Below are 16,909 nucleotides of genomic sequence, written 5' to 3'. Positions count from 1 at the left end.
AGAGTCAAGACGCGTTCAGAATTGCTGGCTTTATTAAGCGAGTTTCATGTGCCAAATGCTCTCAATCTTGGATTTTTAAAAGAAGATGTCAAAGTGTTATGTTTAATGTGTGCAATAGCAGAATATCTCTAGAGTTTAAATGTATCCTACTATTACCTCTTTGTTTTGAACTAAAAAATAATATAACAGCACTTCCCTTGTCTTACTTGCAAAAATATAACTGAAAATTAACCCAGAATTTATGATACAGACAACAGCTAAACTAGAGGCTTTTAAAAATGTTATGCATCTATATATCTAAATTGTTTTTGCATATTTGAACTACAACAGTCTGACAAACTAACTCAGGCTCATGTGATGTATATATATATATATATATATATATATATATATATATATATATATATATATATATATATATATATATATACACTCACCCAAAGGATTATTAGGAACACCATACTAATATGGTGTTTGACCCCCTTTTTTAGAAATGTTGGCCCATATTGATAGGATAGCATCTTGCAGTTGATGGAGATTTGTGGGATGCACATCCAGGGCACGAAGCTCCTGTTCCACCACATCCCAAAGATGCTCTATTGGGTTGAGATCTGGTGACTGTGGGGCCATTTTAGTACAGTGAACTCATTGTCATGTTCAAGAAACCAATTTGAAATGATTCGAGCTTTGTGACATGGTGCATTATCCTGCTGGAAGTAGCCATCAGAGGATGGGTACATGGTGGTCATGAAGGGATGGACATGGTCAGAAACAATGCTCAGGTAGCCCGTGGCATTTAAACGATGCCCAATTGGCACTAAGGTGTCTAAAGTGTGCCAAGAAAACATCCCCCACACCATTACACCACCACCACCAGCCTGCACAGTGGTAACAAGGCATGATGGATCCATGTTCTCATTCTGTTTATGCCAAATTCTGACTCTACCATTTGAATGTCTCAACAGAAATCGAGACTCATCAGACCAGGCAACATTTTTCCAGTCTTCAACTGTCCAATTTTGGTGAGCTCGTGCAAATTGTAGCGTCTTTTTCCTATTTGTAGTGGAGATGAGTGGTACCCGGTGGGGTCTTCTGCTGTTGTAGCCCATCCGCCTTAAGGCTGTGCGTGTTGTGGCTTCACAAATGCTTTGCTGCGTACCTCGGTTGTAACGAGTGGTTATTTCAGTCAAAGTTGCTATTCTATCAGCTTGAATCAGTCGGCCCATTCTCCTCTGACCTCTAGCATCAACAAGGCATTTTCGCCCACAGGACTGCCGCATACTGGACGTTTTTCCCTTTTCACACCATTCTTTGTAAACCCTAGAAATGGTTGTGCGTGAAAATCCCAGTAACTGAGCAGATTGTGAAATACTCAGACTGGCCCGTCTGGCACCAACAACCATGCCACGCTCAAAATTGCTTACATCACCTTTCTTTCCCATTCTGACATTCAGTTTGGAGTTCAAGAGATTGTCTTGACCAGGACCACACCCCTAAATGCATTGAAGCAACTGCCATGTGATTGGTTGATTAGATAATTGCATTAATGAGAAATTGAACAGGTGTTCCTAATAATCCTTTAGGTGAGTATGTATATATATATATATATATATATATATATATATATATATATATATATATATATTTTTTTTTTTAATGTAAGATGAAGGATGTACTGACCATTGTTCTGAAAAGACAGGAATTCTGGATGGGTAACAATCATGTATGTATGAGGAAACAGCATGTTAGGTTTTTCTTTCCTTCGTGGAGAACCGTGTTAACGCAAACATGTTAAAAGATTTAGCAAACCAGTCTAATAACTGGATAAAATGATAAATTTAAAAATCTGTCATAAAACCCTTGGTATTGTCGATCTATTCATTTTCAAACTTATATAATTAAGTTCAGGGCTGCTGTCGCCTATCATGGAAACATCAGGTACAAATAGTGAACTCCTCTAGAAAGTGGATATCGGCTCCATTTGGGTACATTTTATTATTATCTTTTATTATTATTTTTTTAATTGTATTGATTTTATTAAAATCAAATAACATTCAATACAAATAATTCAAGTTTTACCAAAAAATAAAGGTTTGAAACAAATCAACCACTCCTGAGACAGAGAGCAAGGCCAACAGTGTAAAACTTTAAGCTAGTAAAAATAAGTAAATAGATAAAATAATGAATGAATAAAGGTAAATGGAGCAAAAGAGGGGAAAGAACCTGCTTCCTCAATTTAAATGCTTATTCTAAAATGTTATTGATTAGATCCTGCCAGGTTTTGAAAAAGTTTTGAACAGATCCTCTAAGTGAGAATTCGATTTTTTCCAGTTTCAAATAGTATATAACGTTATCAGTGACCCACTGACTTAGAATAGGAGAGTTAGGATTCTCCCAGTTGAGCAAGATAAGTCTATGCGCTAATAGTGTAGTAACGGCAATTACAGTTTGCTTGTCCTTCTTAATTTGGGGACATTTTAGTGTTGCCACTCAATCTAACATGTATACCTTTAGGATGTAAGTGGAAAACCAAATAACCTCGAGAAGACATTATGAAAAATATGCCAACTCCACACGGACAACAATCGGGCACAGGATTTGCACTCAGGTTGTAGAAATGGTTACAGGGATAATTTCATTGTTTGTTTGAGATTGCATCTCAGTCTAAAGGAGCAAATTTTACAGTACCTGCAGCAGGAATAGTGACGCAAAAAAGATCAATAAGTCCACAGGTAACCAAAATGATTGAAAAGCAATTGTATGGAATGGCGGAGAAGTTTATACCAATTGATGACATTTGTCCAGATAATAAAATACTGAGAAACAGTTTGCCCTACTGGTATGGTTTACTCAGGCTTACGAGTTTTCTTCCAAGTGAACAGAAATCCTGGATGGCTTTGTTTTAGCTATAAAAAGATAGCCTGTATTTTCTTCTTCTGTATGTGTTAAACTACTGTAACTGTTCTTTCCCACAAAAATGTGGGTTTTCCTTTCTTACCACCACTCAATTTAACACTTACGTTCCAACCTAGACTCCTCCTTTTACTGCCAATGCTTGTTTCTTATTGGTTCTTTCCTGCCATTATTCCAGCAGCAGGAATCGAAAAGATTTGCTTCTTTAGACCAAGGGGCAATCCAATGGTCAGATTTATACAAGTTTAAACAAAACAAAGAATGCGTGTGGTCAAACAATAAAACTAATTCTCCCCATCACCATTGCTACAAGGTCACTGAGTCTTTGAGCCAGTAGCATTAACCACTGTGCCCTGTGCTCCTCCCAGCACAAGAAAGCAAACTGATTGCCCTAATACAATCCATTCGGAAAATAGTTACTTTTTTGTATGTAATCTATACTAATAAAAGGCAAAGCCCTCACTCACTCACTCACTCACTCACTCACTCACTCATCACTAATTCTCCAACTTCCCGTGTGGGTGGAAGGCTTAAATTTGGCAGGTTCATTCCTTACAGCTTCCTTACAAAAGTTGGGCAGGTTTTATATCGAAATTCTACGCGTAATGGTCATAACTGGAAGCAGTTTTTCTCCATTTACTGTAATGGAGATGAGCTTCAACGCCGTGGGGGCGGAGGTTCGTGTGACATCATCACGCCTCCCACGTAATCACGCAGTACATAGAAAACCAGGAAGACATGCATTATATAATTGAGAAGGCAGCGAAACAATAAGAAGCGAGCGAGTGACATATACAACCATATTGATGAGTTCTGCTACTTCGGAAACAAAGCACGATGTAAACCTACACTTTAAATTAAGTTCATAGACAGGCTGCCGCTGGCGTTTGTAATTTAGTGCCTGCCCATATAAGGCCGTCCGTCAGCGGCAATCCAATAGCAAACTGCCACTAAATATTCACGGGTGAAGGAATGTGCTTATGGAGAGGAAGATGAGATGGTCAGGGTGGTGTTTGACACAAACTCAGCGAAACTGTGAGAGAAAGTTTTAAGTGCCAGGACTAAGGTAACATTAAATACAGCCATGGACATAGCACGAGATGGCACCAGCACAGCTGGGAACCTTCGATGCAAGTACACCGAGTGGCTCACGTGAACTGACGCAGTGTACAGATAAAAAGCAACAGTTCCAAAGAGCTGAACAAAACCGAATTACACAATTGAAAAGGCAGCAAAAATATGAAGCGCCTGATAAGCATATTCATAAATGCAGCTACTGTGGAAACAAAGCACACAGTGGAAAAGTCAATGTCCCGCTAAAGGAAGACAGTGTAAAAAACCGTGCATGCAGTGTGTCAGGTCTCAGATAAAGAAGAAGACGAGCTGTTTATTGATGCAGTAAGAAACGAATCGATGAATGAAACCTGTCATCTTTACAACGATTGACAAACACGGAATGTAACTTGAACACAACACATCCTACAAATACGAACCTGATTGAAAGAAATAATGATAATCAAATCCTTGATGACAGCAACACTCAGTAACACTCACAAAACAAATACTGTATATTGACAGTCATGTTACGTTATTTTTAAAATGTTCCCTTTTCTTTTTCTACCTTTTTTAACACACTACTTCTCCGCTGCGATACGCGGGTATATATATGTATATATATATATCCCGCTCTACATACTCGAATAATGGATACTATTCACCATCAATGATTGTTTTGGTAAAGCCATACTCAGTGTATTCATTAGATGAACGGTAAAAAAGTAAGAGCGAGGGGAGGATGACTTATTGAGGCATGCAGGCTGTAGTGCGCGTCAACTCTATCTGAATTGCGCGATCACATTTGAAAAATATATCTTTTCAAGTTCTATTTAGTCCATATGTGTCAAACTCAAGGGCGGGCCACATCCGCCCGCGTAATTATATCCGGCCCGAGATCATTTTAACACAATAAACTACAGATCCCATAATGCAGCGTTTCCTTATGATGCTGCAAGTTATTGCGAAGCTAGAGTTATTGCGCACTGAGTTTGCACGGCGCTTTGGTGACTTTGAAGAACAAAAAAAGTCTGTCTACATGCGGCTCGAACCTTGTGCATGTTTGGTAGCACATATCTGTGTGATAAGCTCTTCTCAGTGATAAAGACTAACAAAACAGCACACAGGAGTCGCCTCACTGATGAGCACCTGCAATCCATCCTGAGAATCTCCACAACACAGAAACTCACAGCAAACAGAAACGAACTTGTGGCCAAAAAGATGCCAGGCGTCCAGCTCTAAAATGACATATGAGCAAAGACAACTGAATGATTTGATTTGTTATTGCATGTAAGAGCGGGAGTCAACCGTTTTAACAAACAGCGTATTGCACTGATACGAAATAGCTGTGTGTGTATATATATAGATATGTATGTATATGTATATATATGTTTATATATGTGTGTGTGTATGTATGTATATATATATATATGTATTTGTGTGTATATATGTGTGTGTATGTATGTATATGTGTGTATATATGTAGATATATATGTATGTATATATGTGTATATGTATAGATATGTATATATATATATATGTTTATGTGTGTGTGTGTAAATATATATATATATATATATATATATATATATATATATATGACAACAACACTCATCACTCACAACAGTGACAAAACAATTACATTGACAATCAGGTTACGTTATTTTCAAAATGTTTCCTTTTCTTTTCATTGCTTCTTTAACACACTACTTCTCCGCTGCCAAGCGCGGGTATTTTGCTAGTACATAATATAGCTAAGTTACTTTCAGAAGTAACATTCCCCAACATTGTTTACAGCCTGGTGATTAAACTATTTTAATTTTTTTTCTCCGCATCAAACAACACTTACTATAATACCGCTGACCTCAACCCTTTTAATAATAATAATAATAATAATAATTTTTTACATAGTGCTTTTCTCACTACTCAAAGTACTTTACAAGGTGAGTGGGGAGCTACATCATCCACCACCAATGTACAGCATAGACCTGGGTGATGAGACAGCAGCCATTATTGTGTCAGTACGCTCACCACACATGAACTTCTAAGTGGTGAAAGGATGAGAAAGATAGCCAATTACTGACAGGGGAAGGTTAGGGGGCCAGAATCACTAGGTCACGGAAGACAATTAAAGACAATCGGGATACTAATACAATTTATAAAGGATGCTCAGTGGTCTTTTATGACCACAGAGTGTCAGGACCTCAGTTTTCTCATATTTCATATTGACCCCGTCACTGCAATGGGGCATTAGGATCCACATTCAGACCACAGGGTAAGCGACCCCTGCTGACCTCAGCAACACCTCTTCCAGCAGCAACCCAAGCTTTTCCTAGATGGTCTCCTATCCAAGTACTGGCTAGGCCCGAACATGCTTAGCTTCAGGTGGATGACCTCTTCTGAAGTGCATGTGGTATGGAATACCCCAAAATAACAAAGCAAAAACAGGATTTTAGAAAAAGTATTTAGAACTTGTTACTCAGTACCTTCTTCAAGCCCCTATGGCAGTGGTTACAGCCTGTAATCTTCCTGGGTATAACGCAAAACGCTACATACACCTACATTATGGCATTTTCTGACATTTTTCTCTCAAGCTCTGTCTGGTTGGATGGGGGCCATTGGTGGACAGCTATTTTCAGGTCTCTCCAGAGACGTTCAGGTGGGTTCAAGTCTTTGCTCTGGCTGGCAACTCAAAGAAAGTCCCTGGAATGTCTCTCAGCCACTTCTGCATTGTCTTTTCTTAGTACTTAGGGTCATTGTGTGGTTGGAAGGTAAATGTTCAGCCCAGTCTGAGGTTCAGAGCACTCTGGAGCAGGTTCATATTAAGGATATTTCCATATGTTTTCCAATCCGTTCTCACTGAAACCTGCCTAGTCACCATGCTTCACCATTGAAATGGTATTGAACAGATGATGAGTGGTGCTGGGTTTCCTCCTGACATTATGGTAATCATGGTTTCATGAGATCAGAGAATCTCACTACTCACAGTCTGAGAGTCTTTTAGAGGCCTTTTTACAAACTTCATGAGGGCTTCTATGTGCCTTTTATTGAGGAAGGGCTTTTGTCTGATCACTCTGTCATCAGGCCCAGATCAGTCAAGGTTTGCAGTGATGGTTGTCATGCTGAAAATGTCTCCCATCTCCACACCTCTCTTACTATGGCCCTTCTCCCCCAGTGTCTCTGTTTTGATGGGTGGACAGCTACAGGAAAAGTTGTGGTTGTTCTAAACTTCTTCCCTTTAAGAATCTAATGATGTCTAATCATTTGAATTGACCACAGGTGGGCTCTTAACAAAGTTTAGAGACATCTCAATGATTATCAATAGACTTGGATGTAACTGAGCCAGATGCCAAATGTCTTAGTAAACGATCTACTGTAAATACTTGTGGTAGTGTAATATTTCAGTTGGTTTTGTTTTTTTTTTGATAAACTTGCAAAAATTCCTACAGTCCTGTTTAAGGTTTGGCATGTTGGGGTTTGTAGTGTTGGTAGATGGGGAACTGAAACCATTTTAGCATAATTCTGCCACATAGCAAAAAGTGAAGGGGCCTGAATACTTTTGAATGTATTTTTGAGGATGAGCATTTACACATCACATTGCTAGTGTACAGTAATGACAATAACAGAGCAGTCCACTAAGATGCGTTTGTCATTCCTTAGAGTAGAACTGTATCACATGTCTATAACTTTATTGTATAAATCAAATCGGGTGCCATGCTGATGTCCACAAAAAAGTGAATAGGCCTACAAACGTCTGAATTCAGCTTCTGAAATTAAATCTGTCAGTGTTCTATAAACTTTGTGCCATGGGAGAGAAAATTATTATTTAACAATAACCCAAGAAACGGTAATTACCATTAAAATGGGTTATTGTCAATGTTCACAGAAACGCATTGCATTGTGGTATACACCATTTAGTTTGCACAATTCTGTATGATATATTTTATAATTACTATTGTATTTCTTCAAAGTATTAAGAAAACTGAAAGAATACACCTTATTTAACTGTTAGCTACAGTTGTGCAATCCATAAACATTCTCACATTGACGATTTCATTAATTCTGAGCAGTTGCAAACATTCAGGCAATATAGTATTGATCTCTGTTGTCGTTAAACCTGAAAAGACTGGAAAGGGCTACAGCAAAACAGCATTATCTGTTATGTGCTGAGAAGACAATATGAGGTGGGAAGAATTTCAAATAGCTTAGGCAAGATGTGTCTTTTATAACACACCACCCACACACAAACCCCATTTATACCTTTTTTTCTTGAAGAGGTGGGAGCCCTAAAATAGGTATACTGTTTGGAACTGGCCCAGCCTGCACCAAGGTGTAATACATTAATCTTTAGCATTACAAAATATATTCTGTATAAAAACACTATAAAGAATGGACACCATATCAGCACTAACTCACTCGATTCGGATCTCTTAGAATCCAGAAAAGACTGGAAATGGCCCAGTCTGCACCACCATGTCATCCCTCACTAGATCATACCATATATGAGGGGTGTTCAAATTTAAAAAGAAATTTATGAGCTATGCTTTATTTATTGAATACAATGTAACAACTTACACACTATATTTATATAAGTCTCCTGCCACTGCAATCCACTTGTTCCAGCGCTCAGGAAGCTTCTTAATCCCTAAAGAGTAGAAGTCTTTTGACTGTATGTTGACCCTTTCTCACACAGCATCAATAACCCCCTCATTCGAATTGAATTTCTTCCCTCCTAAAAATTCCTTAAGTGGACCGAAGAGATGATAGCCCCTCTCTGAATGTCTTGCACCAGTCATACACTCTAGACTGAGAGAGACACTCATCCCCAAACTGTTTTTTAAGTCTCGAATAAATCTGAGATGGAATGACTCCATTTGTCAAAAATGTAATAATAACGCACTGCGCAACACTATTGTGTACCTCCTGCTCTGACATGTAGATTACAACTGACAGGAAGAGGGAGGAAGAGCAGCTAGCACTACTACTAACAAGAATTTGGATTTTTCAAAAACAGATCATTTGAAGTGAAAAACGATAAGATTAAATATACGAGGGAGCGGCCAAATCGGTCAATGGCGCAGGAGTAGGGTGTAGTATTGACTATGCCACCAGGTATCATTATGCCTACAGTCTTGTTGATCAGTTCGCTGAGTGGGACTGTGCTAAGCTGATCGAGATGAATATTTCTGACCTCTATTCTACAATTCTGCTGCAAGACTTCAGAGATTTTTTTTTGTCTTGCTGAAAAAGCACATCAGGTCACAGCAAACATTATAACAACAATTATGGTGTTTTTGCAAATTGACAGACTTATTAAAAAAGATTTTTGCTCCTTGTGAACAGAGTATTCATTAACAACATCAGGTATCTGCAAGAAAGCATCGGGAGCAGAGGCTCATGCGAAACTGCATTTTGCAACCATGACGGCCCAAGTGCAGACACCATGCTGTCAGTTAAAGAGTTTTTCACCGCAAGCAGTGTGGGCCTTTCTTTGCACCACTTCTATTCACCAGTTCTCACCTCCTGTGCCATTTTTTGTTCCTAAAATTAACATTGAGACTAATGGGAAGCAGATGGACTACAGTGGGCTACAAATGTGCTACAGTGGAAGAAATCTAGGAAAAATTACAGGAGTGGCTAGACACAATGACAAAAATGAGATCAGGAAAGGTTTCCAGGAATGAAAAAAAACGTTTGGACAAGTGAGTTGCATCTCAAAGACAGTTCTTTAATGGTGACTAAAATGGAATTCCTGTAATTTGTATAAGAAATGTGTTTTTTTTAACAATTCCTGGAATTCGTGGGTCCCTGCTCATACAAGGTATAAATATTTTAAAACAGGGGTCTCCAACTCCAGTCCTGGATGGCCGTAGTAGCTGCAGGTTTTCATTCTGACCCTTTTCTTAATCAGTGACCTGTTTTGTTGCTAATTAACTTCCTTTGAATTAATTGTAGTTGACTTGCTCTTGAAGACTCAAACCCCTTAATTATTTATTTTACCTTAATTAGCTGCCAAACAATGGTAAGATACAACATGAGCCAAAACATGACAAGCAAACTGTGTCCGTCATACAATATCTGAAAATAAAGTAAGATGAAAGTCTCAGGAATGTTGATCTGCTCAGGTCCACAAAACATTTGAACAGAGCTCTTAGAAAAGAGAAAATCAACAATTTCGGAAATGTCTGCCATTGCACAATGCGAGCAGCAACAAGCCATGGAATTAAAGAACAAGTTAATTAACGAGAAGAATTGGCGCCTAATTAAGCAATTGCTTGGAATGAAATTGGTTGGAGTTTGAGGCCCTGACTTAGTTGGTCTCCTGTTGGCTCCCTCACTTCACATTTCATTTCTGTTTGGGTGCCGTGTAAGGAAAGAAATGAAGCAATTCAGAGGAACGATGAAGAAATTCTGGGGAACAAATCTTAAAAAAGAAGTCAAGTAAAATTAATTCAAAACAAGTTAATTATCAGCAAAAACAGGTCACTAATTAAGAAAAGGGTTAAAATGAAAACCTGCAGCCATTGTGGCTTTCCAGGACCAGAGTTGGGGAACTCTATTTTAAAACATTAATATATAACAACCCATCAGTCCATACATCCATGCCTGTGACTGTAAGATGCTGGTGTTTGTCCTGACATTAGCATTAAACACTATGAGGAACCCAACCCAGCACAGGCATTTCAGTCCCTCATACTCACGCGTACGAGGCCATTACATTACATAATCAGCAGCTTTGCTAGAAAAACCGGTGTTTTAAAAATAAAGTTTATTGTTGATGCGTGATGAATGTCCAAAACCCACCTGGATAGCGCTCAAGTCAGAATACAAATGTGGAAAGCTATCACAAATATGAAACATGTAAATTTTAAACAGACATTCGTCAGGTCTGGGCTTAGCCAGTAGCTCCTCACTAAACACTGTTCCACTGAGTCACGATAATAGTAATCATCATTATCATTATACATTCAGTAAGCACATTATTACAACACCATATTAATACTGTGTAGGGCCTCCTTTTGCTCACAAAATGGCCTCATTGCATTGTGTCATCTACAAGATGTTGTAAACATTTCTTTGAATCTCCTGTCCTACCACATCCTAAAGATGTCCTACAGGATTCAGATCCAGTGACTGGGAAGGCCACTAAAGAACACCAAACATATTGTCATCTTCATGATACCAGACTGAGAGGGCTTTTGCTTTGTGACACGCTGCATTATCATGCTGAAAGAAGCCATTAGAAGATGGGTAAACTGCGGCCATGAAGGGATGCACATGGTCAGCAACGACACTTAAATAGGCCCTAGCATTCAAGTGATGATTGATTGGGCCCAAAGTGAGCCAGGAAAACACTCCCCACACCAATACAACACCACCAGCAACCTGGGTGGGAGTGTATGGATTCATGCCATTGACACCAAATTCTGACCCTGCCATCGGTGTGCCTCAGCAGAAATCGAGACTCCTCACACCAGGCTATGTTCTCCCAGTCTTCAACTGTCCACGTCTGATGAGCCTAATAATTTGCACAGTAGGAGTATTTAAATTAGTAACCTCTTATTTTAATGAATTAATTTACTGTTTTCAATACAGTCATAAGACATGAAATTGAAACATTAAGGACAGTTAGGCCATAAAGCTTAAGGCCGCAACAAGAAATAAAAACTGGCAGAAAGATAATTACTTTTCTGGAAAATTAAAACTTTTTACTGAATCTTTTTTTTAAGATTACTGAAGGTATTACATTTTCAATTGTTTCTCCCTTAAACTCTGGTTAAATTAATAACTGCTTCCTTGCATAGTCTAATTACAGATGCTTTGGTATAAAAGAAAATATCTTCTTACTGGCTTGGCACTGTAAAAGCAAAGCTCTTGTAAAGGCAGAAAATGCATTGGACAAGTCAGTGCTGCCCTTGCAAAGCCACGCTTGTTAAACATTCCTGTGACGGCATCTGTGCGGACGACTTTGATGCCTTTTCAAGGATGTAGGAAATCCTTTTAGCACCCTCGCAGAAGAGGGATAGAGTCTAGTACTATAACAAATTAGACACCTCCTGTACCGTGAATGAAGCAGTCTGAACTGCTGCATTCTGAAACGAAATGCCTCCTGCCTGGGCTTTCCTGGCTTTGTGCAAACACGGCTTCAGTGCAGAAAGCATACAAGTGTAAGACGTTTACCTTCAATAATGTAAATGCACTCTCTCTCTGGAGGGTATTTGTTGGGGTAATTTGGAGATGTGAAAATGCCCCCCTCTGGGTTCTTGATCCAGGATCCACATTGAGCCACTGGCTGCACTCCTGAGTTGTTGGTTTTTTCTGTAAATAAAAAGTTTACATTCACTTACAAGTAATACAGCACAAGGAAAATAACAGCCCTCTGAAAATAACAGCCTTGGAATCAGAGCCACTGGAGAGATGAGGCTTGTGGTCCACTAGTCAGTGGAGCCCCTGAGCCCCCTGAGCACAGAAAGAAGAGGCGTGACGGGGTTTCTACTTTCAAGAAAACATAACTTTGGGATACTGCATGTGTCCTATTCCTGTGTCCTTCACTTTCTCTCTTTCTTAATCCAATTTGACTTGTTGTTAAATGTCATCATGTACAGTTATTCAGAATCTAAACATTTCTTAAACCTATTTCTACTGTATATGTTTTTGTTTCTTTGAAAACCAATTCTGAACAGTAAAACAAAATATCACAGTATAATGTTATCCTGCTAACATTAAGAACAAAGATGATTACGGAGGAAGGCTGAATGTTGAGAGAAAGTGCTGGGAGGTGTCTAAAGGATCACATTTCATATCATTTCTGTGGGCTATGTCTTGCTGTAAAGAATCAATAAAAAATAAAATGAAAAAGTAAATATTCACAACAATTAATTATATAAAGGATGCTAATATTATTTTTTGTTACCTTACCAGTGTAAACATGAAGTGTGCCTATAATTCAACATAAGACACAGATTAAAAAATTCAATTCATTAAAATCAAGGAGCGGAAAAAGTGAAGGTTAAAACACACTGCAAACTTTTCTTTCTTTCTTTCTTTCTTTCTTGCTAAAGATGCTGACATTATTCTACCTTCTTACATAGGGCTGAGAAATGCTATGCGTTGTACTGTAGGTAGCACTGTATAAACTACCACCCAGTATTGCTGATTGGTAATTAGGCTTTCCGGAGCCAAATTGTTCTCAGCATATGGTAATGTGAAAGATACAAGGCCGAGTAACACGTGCATCATTATCAAGAGTTTACATGCATATGCAGATAAAGAAAAACTCTTATGGGAAAATATTACCTGTCCCCTTCTTTGTAGCCCCACACAATCCAAGTATGATGAGACCTGCAACAACTGGAAAAAGAGAACAAAACATGATATTGGTAGAGGCTCAGTTATTTATTCTTCTGTTGCTTCATCCCTCACTTTTAAAGGACAGCAAAAATTCAGCAATAGATGGTTCTCATTTTCAATATGATACACATATATGGTATTATCAGATAGATAGATAGATAGATAGATAGATAGATAGATAGATAGATAGATAGATAGATAGATAGATAGATAGATAGATAGATAGATAGAAATCCAGCTATGTTTTTCCTTATATAGTGTCATTCTTATCTACTTGCCTATGCTTATCTGTCTGTCTCTGTAGATAGATAAAGAGAATGCTATGATTTTCTTTATGTACTGCCCTTCCTGTTTATTCACCTGTGCCTCAATAGGCAGATATATTTTTATATATCTATATACATTTTTTATATGTCTATCTATATTTTATATAGTGCCCTTTCCATCAATGTATACCTATCTGTCTGTCTGTCTGTCTCTATAGATAGATTGGTTGATTGATTGATTGATTTTGCATAACCTGAACCAAGTAAATGGTGTCTTTAGAGTCAACATCTGGCAGCCTTAAATGAAAAACCTTCACAGTATAATTGCCAGTATTAAATGAGCACGCTATTGTTATATATGCCTTTTAAAGGTTACTTTAACACTTTAAGAGTTAATTTAGCATTGGGAAGTTTGTTTTGTAGCAAAAGTGGATAACTGTATGTTTCAAACTATGTTTAAGTACCATTTTTAACTTGTTTGTTTACATATGCTTTAACTTATTGCTATATATGTATTTGTATTATAAGCATTCGTTTGCTTTCTTTTTAAAACGGAATTGAGACTTTTGTTTCCGACTTCACTGAAAATGAGACAAAACATTCCAGGAGGAAAATAAAATTTTGACGTAGTTGCAATTTAAAAAAAAAAAAAAAATACAATCAACATGTAAAAAATGTTTCTATTTTTTTTTCTTCAGAACAACATATATTCATATGGATGACAAAAATAAATGAATTGTTTCAAAGTGAGAAAACACAAATCTGCAAGTCCTGCAAAATTTGTACGCATCCTTCACCCAGAGGATTCAGGCTCGTTTATAGTGTAGCCTGATGAATAGGGTGGTTAAAAAAGATCAAATGGATAATTTCCCAAATACGTACAAACAAACAGGTAAATAAAGACTCGCAGCTCCACACACACCAGTCAACAAACCCACCATACACACTGACACAGAGGGGCACGAAGAAGGGGGATGGGGCGAGCGCAGAATCCGCTACCGCAGCGGACAAGTTCTCCAACTCGTGCGTTGCCCGGAATTTCAGTCCATAAATATGCATGGTCATGAATCAAATCGGAACCTCCAGGCTGAACGGATGAATCGCACATGCATGGTGTGAAAATACAGCTCTGGAATTATTAATGGGTACCCTATGTATTTATATATTATTAAAACGTTTATTTCTTTAGAGCCTCACTACTACATGTAATCCAGCAGTCGCCACGACCCCCCCCACCCCTCACTCTGGCAACACAACATGGCAATATTTCAACACAAGACTCCCCCCCACACACACACACCCCACCACCTTCACGCCCCAACCCCCCCATCACTACAGCCGCTGACTTTACTCAGTTTCCAAACAAAACGCGATCCCGTAACGCAGTGCATGAGACCGCAGCCGCAGCAAATTAAGGAAAACTCACCGTGAAGCAAACTGTGCCCATGTACCATGTCTGTTCCTTTTCCAAGGGGCTTCAATCTCAACTAATTCCATTTAGATGCAGGGATACTTCAAGTGGAAAGGATGGAGGTTATGGAAATATTTCGGAACGAAAAACAAGAATCAATCACACCATGCCACCTCAGACAGAACATGAAGAAAGCAAAAAGAAGCAGCATCCCAGAAGAAGGTCGGCAAAGGAAGAAGAAATCAATCGATTAATTTCCAGGTTCATAGAAAACTGGAAACGAGTCGAAACATTTGCCCATTTGGCTGCAAACGTTTCCAAGCCCTTTTGGTGCTTTTGATGCACTGAAAGGATTAATAGGTCCGTCATCAGCCTTGCCTAATCGCTCCACCTTTGCAATCCTCTGGGGAAAAAAAAAAGATTTACAAAAAAGGGGGGATTTAGTAATTCTTGTTCATTCCCTATTTAAGCAGCAATCCCTTAAAATCGCGTAAATCCATTGCGAAGCCCCCTATTAAAACACTACTGGAGCTCCAACTTCTCTGCAGAAACTCCCGTTGTAAGTTGCCTCTTGTTTAATCCCGTTAGAACGCTTTGCTCCCAGAGGTACGCGGTATTGTTTCGTCTTATTTCTAATACACACGCTTGCGCGCATTATTTCCCAACTGGACCCGTGCTTCCCAGAAACTCAGTTAAAAAGGTGCAAGTGTCAGCTCCCTGGAACAAGCTGGATAGACGTCCTCCGTTAATCCGCTGGTTTAAAATTTAGAAGCTTGGTACTCATAATATTAAAGGAGCCACTGGACAAACAAGTCTTTGATTAAAAAAGTAATCCATCCAAACAGACATAACAGGATCAATCCCAAAGGAAGAGCAGAGGGAGCAAACGGGGGAGGCGAACGGGGTGGGGGTGGTTTAGCTGAGGGTGCTTTCTTTAAGGAGCTTCTCACACTGCGGGACGAGGCACCTCTGACAACGATCAAGAGAGAGGCAGGGTGCACGGAAATGCTACAAATAAGATGAAGGCAGCAGATATTGCGGAGTGCCCGGCACCTCGAAGCAATCGCACACCCATAATATGAAAATGAGAGAGAGAGAGAGAGAGACAGAGCGAGAGAGAGAGAGAGAGTGTGTGTGAGAGAGAGAGAGAAAGAGAGAGCGCTAACATGGCGCGGTGCCAATACGAATAGAAATGTACCGAGACGTCAAAGTCGGAGCAGAAATATTCAACAGCAACATGCGTAAGGTGAGAAGGTGAGTGTAGCAAGCAAAGTCACTCAGTCGGATCTTCAAGAAAGAAAAAAAAATGCAATGCAGTAGTCTGTTTTTATTCAAATGGAATAAATGCGCTGCTGCGGAGCAGCAAATATTGTCACTTTGACTACAGTGTCTAAGTGCAAGATTTACTTTAATATCCTTCATATGTTTCGCTTGATCTGCATGCAACACGTTATCGCCATAAAAGTGTCTGCGAACGGTGAAACTGCAACAATGTCTATGTAGAGGTTGGCAAAATCAGGATATCTTAAATACATTTACCACATAACCGCGGTACAAATATGTGTATTTAGATTAGATATACTGTAAACCTATACATAGGACTGGCTCGTTCTTCATTGCGAGATCATTTAATGAAGGTGCTGTATATTTTACTAAATGGGTATTTGGAATAGGCAAATCATGCATTTGTATTTCATTAGTGTCACTTTTAACGTTACACCTGGATTAGATAGATAGATAGATAGATAGATAGATAGATAGCATTATATGAAAAAAACTTAACAAAGTACACTTTACATAAGCAGTTTAAATAAGTGTATAAAGAAAACAATTTTCTAAGCTCCTTCCCCAATATTAAAAATTTCCCCCACCTCAGCTCCCAATATTTCATATCTCACTCACTCAGTATGCCAGC

At 38.7% G+C, this 16,909-nt stretch overlaps 1 protein-coding gene across 3 annotated transcripts in view; it reads right to left on the bottom strand.

Moving 5' to 3' along the window:
• Positions 1-16,166, bottom strand: part of neto1l (neuropilin (NRP) and tolloid (TLL)-like 1, like) — a 407,478-nt gene extending 391,312 nt beyond the window's left edge. For 2 of the 3 annotated variants that reach the window (XM_039754358.1, XM_039754359.1), the window contains exons 1-3: positions 15,010-16,166; positions 13,264-13,317; positions 12,148-12,285 (exon numbers count right to left, since the gene is read on the bottom strand). In XM_039754358.1, the coding sequence (XP_039610292.1) occupies positions 12,148-12,285; positions 13,264-13,317; positions 15,010-15,037 (220 nt within the window). In that variant the 5' untranslated portion in view covers positions 15,038-16,166. The remainder of the gene's footprint in view (positions 1-12,147; positions 12,286-13,263; positions 13,318-15,009) is intronic. The other variant, XM_039754360.1, reaches the window with a different exon arrangement.
• Positions 16,167-16,909: the final 743 nt, after the last annotated feature.

Source organism: Polypterus senegalus, chromosome 5 (assembly GCF_016835505.1).
Source record: "Polypterus senegalus isolate Bchr_013 chromosome 5, ASM1683550v1, whole genome shotgun sequence".
Lineage (NCBI taxonomy): Eukaryota > Metazoa > Chordata > Cladistia > Polypteriformes > Polypteridae > Polypterus > Polypterus senegalus.
This window is presented reverse-complemented; position numbering and strand designations above follow the sequence as displayed.